Source organism: Eptesicus fuscus, chromosome 6, assembly GCF_027574615.1.
Source record: "Eptesicus fuscus isolate TK198812 chromosome 6, DD_ASM_mEF_20220401, whole genome shotgun sequence".
Lineage (NCBI taxonomy): Eukaryota > Metazoa > Chordata > Mammalia > Chiroptera > Vespertilionidae > Eptesicus > Eptesicus fuscus.
The window spans coordinates 72,897,267-72,903,266 of record NC_072478.1 but is presented as its reverse complement, the minus strand read 5'-3'; the positions used below and the strand labels follow the sequence as shown (position 1 = coordinate 72,903,266).

General features: G+C 56.0%; 1 protein-coding gene across 2 annotated transcripts in view; it reads left to right on the top strand.

The window, feature by feature from the left end:
- The first annotated feature begins 300 nt into the window (after nt 1-300).
- ACSL6 (acyl-CoA synthetase long chain family member 6) overlaps nt 301-6,000 on the top strand; it is a 52,490-nt gene continuing 46,790 nt past the window's right edge. Inside the window, exons 1-2 of one of the 2 annotated variants that reach the window (XM_054717801.1) lie at nt 316-417; nt 730-814. Coding sequence is in view for 1 of the 2 variants with exons in the window: in XM_054717802.1 (XP_054573777.1) it covers nt 369-417 (49 nt within the window). In the remaining variant the exon portion in view is untranslated. Of the gene's footprint in view, nt 418-729; nt 815-6,000 lie in introns of both variants that reach the window. The other variant, XM_054717802.1, reaches the window with a different exon arrangement.

The window sequence follows — 6,000 nt, the reverse complement described above, 5'->3', positions numbered from 1 at the left end:
GGGCAGGGGCGGGGCGGAGACCGCAAGTCGGCGCTGCGGCCCTCCCCCGCCTGCCCGGGGCCTCGGCAGTTCGGCTGCGCCTGCGATCTCGGGGCGCCCTAGACCCCCCGCGGGCTGCGGGCAGGCAGCGGGCTCCCAGCGCAGCGCGCGGCGCCCTCCCGCACTGGGCTGCGGCGGCGCGGGGAGGGGGCGCTGTGGAGTAGGGGCGGGGGCTAAAAATACCCGGCGGCGGCGCGGGGAGGGGGCGCTGTGGAGCAGGGGCGGGGGCTAAAAATACCCGGCGGCGGCGCGGCGACTGCTGGGCTGCGGAGCTGCGGAGCTGTGGGCCAGGGAGGCTGCGCCGGGCCAGGCCGGCCCCGCGGACGGACATGCTGACCTTCTTCCTGGTCTCGGGGGGCTCTCTCTGGCTGTTCGCGGGTAAGCCCCTATCCTGTCCTTGTCCCTTACCCCCAGCCTCAGCTGCGAAGGCGTCCCTTCGCGCCCTCCCTCCCCCAGGCCTCCCAGGTTACCACCCCCCAAATTCTGGCGGGCGCCGGGCGGGTTTGGGAAGCAGCTGGGGTGGGTCTGCAGAAATTAGGGGCCTTGCTCTCTGCGACCCCACGACAACGTCCCTCCAGTTCTCGCGGTCCCCCCGCCTTATGGCGAGGACCATCAGACTAGGCCTTGAGCCCACTCGTCCCCCAAGGCCAAATCCAGGGACGGACCTAGTGCCTCCTTATCCATCTCTAGGGTCGGAAATCGAGGGTGTTGGTCCCAGAGGTCCTGCAGAAGGTCAGCAACGTAACCAGGACTGACCTGGGCCTTCCTGATCCCGGTAAGGGAGTCTCCTCACTACCCCTCCCTGCCCACCTTCAGCCAGAGTACAAGATTTCAGCAAAGCCGGATCCACTTGGCTCCTGAGTTTTTCCCAGGGCTTGTGTCCCCATCACCCCTCACAGGAGTCAGACCCTCACGCCTGCAGTCTCTCAGGAGGCTGTGAGGACCTCTTCTGTATCCCTGCTCACTCCTCCCCCTTCCCTCCGCACACACCTGGGGTCTCCCCACAGGCCCATTTATCCACCAGTTCTGCGGCCTGCACCAGCCCGCCCCACTGTGAGCCTTCTGTTGTATCACTAAAGGTCCCCCCACCCCCACCCCATCACCCTCCTGTGCAGATTCAGCCTGATAATGTATGTGAAATGCTTGAACCTCAAACTGGTCTTAAACCGGAGCTAACCCAGAGCAAATGCTCTATGAATTTTAGTGTTTATTATTTTTACATTCAAACAGCGGCATCAGAGGAGGTAAAAAGATTCCTTTTGAGCCAAAAAAGCGGGGGAGTCCACCCTTTGGAATTCTTACCTGAAACTTTGCATGTTATTTAATATTCATAGCAAATCCTAGGAGGTTGGTGGTGCTTTCTGCTTTTTACTGAGGTTCAGAGATTAATTGATTTGCCCAGTGTTCCACAGATAATATCTGAAAGACTGGGGTTCCATCTGAGGTTTTAACTGATCAATCATTGCTAAGTGTTTGGCCTGAAACTAGAACATTTTTGGCCCAAGTTCCTCCCACCCACTGACCACTGCCCCGAGTCAGACCACAGGGACACCTCCCCTGAGCTAGGGAGCTGGGGAGGCCTCTCTAATCCCCTTCTCTCCCTAAGCGCCTTCTGTCTGCCAGTGTCCATGCAGGGCCACTCTGGGCCTGATGTGCTCATCCAACAGGCAAGGTCAGGGCTGGAGCTGGGTCAGGGGTAAGGAGTAGGAGTTATCAAAAACGATGATGATAGTAACAGCCACCATTTATTGCCTGGGTGATAGTCTCAGAGCGTTTCCCAACATGGTCAGGTGCCTCCCCGAATGGGGAAACTGCCTCACTGAGGGACTGGACAGGACCATGGAGTGGTCAAGCAGGGCGACTCTTGGCACAAGTGGCAGCTGCCTCCATAGGGGCCAAACTTCTCAGTGGAAACAGGAATTTCCTCAGAGATGCCACACTTGGTCTAAGAGACAAGTGCACTCACTGGATAGAACACCCAGATGCACACTGGGGCATGCCCAGATCACGTGTCCACTTTGCTTGGGACTTCGGCCTTTCTCTGGGGGCAGAGGGGATTCCTAAGCTAAAACTGAGAACATATTCTGCCTTGCTGCTCTCACAATCCTTTGGCTCAGCCAGAAACAGGAGACTCCCAAGGTGATGTCATCTTTTAGAAGGATTATGTGCTTTTTTTTTTTTTTTTTTTTTGCCACAATCTGGCCCCAGGGAGACAAGACTGCCCGTACGGAACCACAGGGAGAGCATGATGGACAAAAAGGGTAGGGGGAGCCGCCAGAGGAGGAATGGACTATCTGGGAGAGGAAACCATGCGCTCTGAGCCCTGGAGAGCCAGGGCTGCATCTGTCCTGCTCCCACTGCGGACGCCAGCCCACATTTCACCTGTGCGTTGAGTAGTAAACAGGGAAACGGATGAAATAGATCCAGCATGAGTCATGCTGTGCCTGGTCTCTGTGCAGTCAGCACTCAGAGGACTATGGGAGCAATGGACGGACACTCCTGCCTGCCTATATGACACCACTGTGTAAAGTGGGTGAATTTCTGAGAGGGCTCCCCTTTCTCTAGGCTGATGAAGCCCCATGCCCTTGTACAGGGCCCGGTCTGCTCAGCAGTGACAGCTGAGTGGACTTTTGCAGCATCGAAGGGTGTTTGTCAGAGGCAGGGAGGCCAAACTCCAGGTGGAGAAAATCAGGCCATCGGAGGTGTGGAGTAAGAACCATGGTAGGGGATGGGTCTTCAGGGTCCCGTGACTGGGGAGCCTAGGTTGTAGGTGGAGGATGGAGTCTGGGTGGGAGGGGGGTTTGGAGGAGAGGCTTTCATTTAGGGGCAGAGAAACTCTCGATTAAGCTGTAGTGGCCAGGCTGAGCCAGCAAGGGGAGAGTGCAGCCTGGGAGAGCAGCGGGAGGCTGTTGTGATGTGTGTGAAAATAGAGGTGGCCCAAGGGTGGCCCATTTGAGGCTGAGCTCCAGGAAAGGGAAGGTGGGAGGCCTCAGCTGTGACCCTGGGGGTGGCCCTGGGGACAGAGTCTGGTGTGGAAGTCAGCTGGCTGTAGGTGTCCAGGGCAGGTGCAGACTTGCACAGCCTGGCTCAGCTCAGCCCTATCAGATCTCCCCCCCCCCCCGCCCCCCACTCCCCAATCCTGAGCTCCCATAAGGGTGGAGGATGGTATGAGGTCTGGGGCCATGCCAGAAGGCCCAAGAAGGCAGCTAGGACCTCGATAGGTGGTGGAACTCCAAGCAGAACAACTGAGAACAAACCTCACAAAAGAAAGCCTGGATTTGCACGTGGTATTACCACCATGTGGGAGAATTCTGACCTCAGCGCCTTCTCATCCTACCCAGCCTGTGGTAGGATACAGGGGTGGTTCCAGTGAGAGCTCACTGACACCAGGGGGCAGCAGAGCAGGCCATTTCTGCTCTCTGGATAGTTTTCTGTTCTTGTGATAAGGGCTCAGAGGTTGACCTTCAGAAGGCTGAATTTGGCTCAGCCGCAGTTGGGACCCAGGACTGTCCCATACACACAGCAAGCAGGATAAGTGAGCACGAAGCTCTGGCTTATTTGCAAAAAGTGGCAAAAGTTATAGGTGTTTGTATGCTAGAAGCTGCACTGCGTAACCAGCCAGTGCCTGGCACGTGGCAGGCACTCAGATACTTGCTGAATAAAGTACTATGGGTGGGGGGAGTTTTTTTTATGGGGGAAGTGTTGTTGCAGACATGCTGACTTAACTGCTGTTTCCCTGAGCACCTACCATGTGTCACACACTGCGTTCTACAATCCCCCAAGCTTTCCCTTCATCCTCCCCACAACACTGCAGTGCTGTTATCCCCATTTAATAGATGAGGCACTGAGATACAGGGAGTTTCACTGAGGAAGCAGCTCCTAAGAGCTGTGAGCCAGGCCCCACTGTCAGACTCCCAGTTCTGGGAGGGGCCACCAGGTATGATCAGACAGCATCTGAGCCCCTTCAGCAGGCTTGTCAGTGGGCACAGGCGAGGGAGCAGCGGTCCTTGGACAGGGGAAGGTTTAAGAGAAGACAGGTGTGAAGTGACAAGAGCAGTGGCTGGCACACAGGAAAGGACTCATTGGTGTTAGCTAAACTTATAGCAACGTGAATCAGGCCTTCTTGAAAGGGGGTATAGGCTGCCCAGAAAGGAAAGGGAAGAAAAGGCATTCCGGGCAGACAGACCCTTGTGAGGAAAGATTGGCAATAGGAATGAGGGACATACTCAGGGTGGTCACCAGGGCTGGTCTCTACAGGCCCTAGAATGCTAGGCCAGGCAGCATGGACTTCCTTCTGTGTAGTGAGTGCATCAAGGACATACAACCCAAACTGGGCACGTGGATGGCTAAGGTGACACTGTCCCTGCACCCCATGAGCCATATGCATCCCTGGTGGCACACGTCCCACTGAACTACAGCCTTTGGCCTCCTCCACCAGCCCTTTGAGCTTCTTGAGGGCAGGGCCAAGGTGTCTCCTCTCTATGCCCCAACCGAGGGCTGGGCACATGGTGTGCATCAGCATAATTGTATACATGACTAATATGAGAAGTTCCCTGAGAATAGCTTATTTTAATAACCAAAGGCCTGGTGCATGAGATTTTTGCATGGCGGGGGGGGGGGTGGGGGGGAGTCCCTCAGCCGGGCCTGTACCCTTTCGCAGTCCAGGACCCCTTGGGGGATATCCCCCTGCCGGCTTAGGTTCAATCCCTGGTGGAATCAGGTCTAAGCCAGCAGTCAGACATCCCTCTCGCAGTCTGGGGCTCTCGAAGATCGGGACCCCTCACTCCTTACCGCCCGCCTGTAATGGAGGCAGGAGAGGCTCCCACCGACGACCACCGCTGCACTCACCAGCCATGAGCCTGGCTTCTGGCTGAGCAGTGCTCCCCCTGTGTGAACGCAGTGACCACCAGGGGGCAGCCCCTGCGTTGAGCGTCTGTCCCCTGGTGGTCAGTGTGTGTCATAGCGACCGGTTGTTCTGCCGTTAGGTCGATTTACATATTATGCTTTTATTATATAGGATTATATAGGATAGGATTATGTATTTTATAAGCTGTTTTCTCACCACAAGTTGATTAACAAACAACAAACCTTGAGTGTGCTCCTCCTAAGGGCCAGGCTCTGTGCCAGATGGGTGCCGATGCCCGTATGCTAGAAGCAGTAGGGGAAAGCAGGTGTGAACTCCTGGCAGGTCAGCCTTCACTGGACAACTCTTAGTGCTGAGAACCCAGAACAGAGGAGGAGCTGTTTGATGAATGAATGAATGATGGAACCTGCAGCTGCAGGGTGACTGGTTTCATCATTCATAGTGTCTCTGAGGACAAGATCCTGTTGTTTCCTTAGAGCTCCAAGTTTCCAGTCTCCCCGTAGGCTGGGAGCTCTGGCCAAGCAGAGCTGAAAGGAGGCCCCAGTCAAGGTCTACAGCTCACTGGATGGTCTGGTGGGATGACTGCACTCCCTGCCTTGGCCTGACCAGAGCTCCTCCTAACCACCCCTTGGGCCCAGGATGGGAGCACTGTGGGTGAGATGCTACTTTGGGCCCCGGGAGTTACTTCAGCATGCACAGGGGTGGTCACCATCATCTCCCAGCTACTCTCGGAGCCCATGGTCGGTGTGGTCATTCCCAGACCTGGTTCCTTTGTATGGCTTCTGATTCATGTGAGGCTTGGGGTCTGTGACAGGCCGAAGAGGGAAGATGGGAAGTGGGCTGGGACAAATTCTGAGCCAAGCTGAGCTAGCTATTTTGAGACCCAATCTGTAATCTCAGAGCCTGAAGGATTTCAAATTCCAAGAAGTCCCACCTGTGTCTCTTCACCTGCTCTTCCTGGAGACACCTTTATTTTAGCAACGGCTACTCCAAGCATTTTGCTAGGGGTGTCTGTGGAGAGTTGGGGGTGGCTGGCTTCCGGTTTGCCATCTGCCCATTCAGGCATGCATTCTGAGATAGCTATCTCCCGGGGCTTT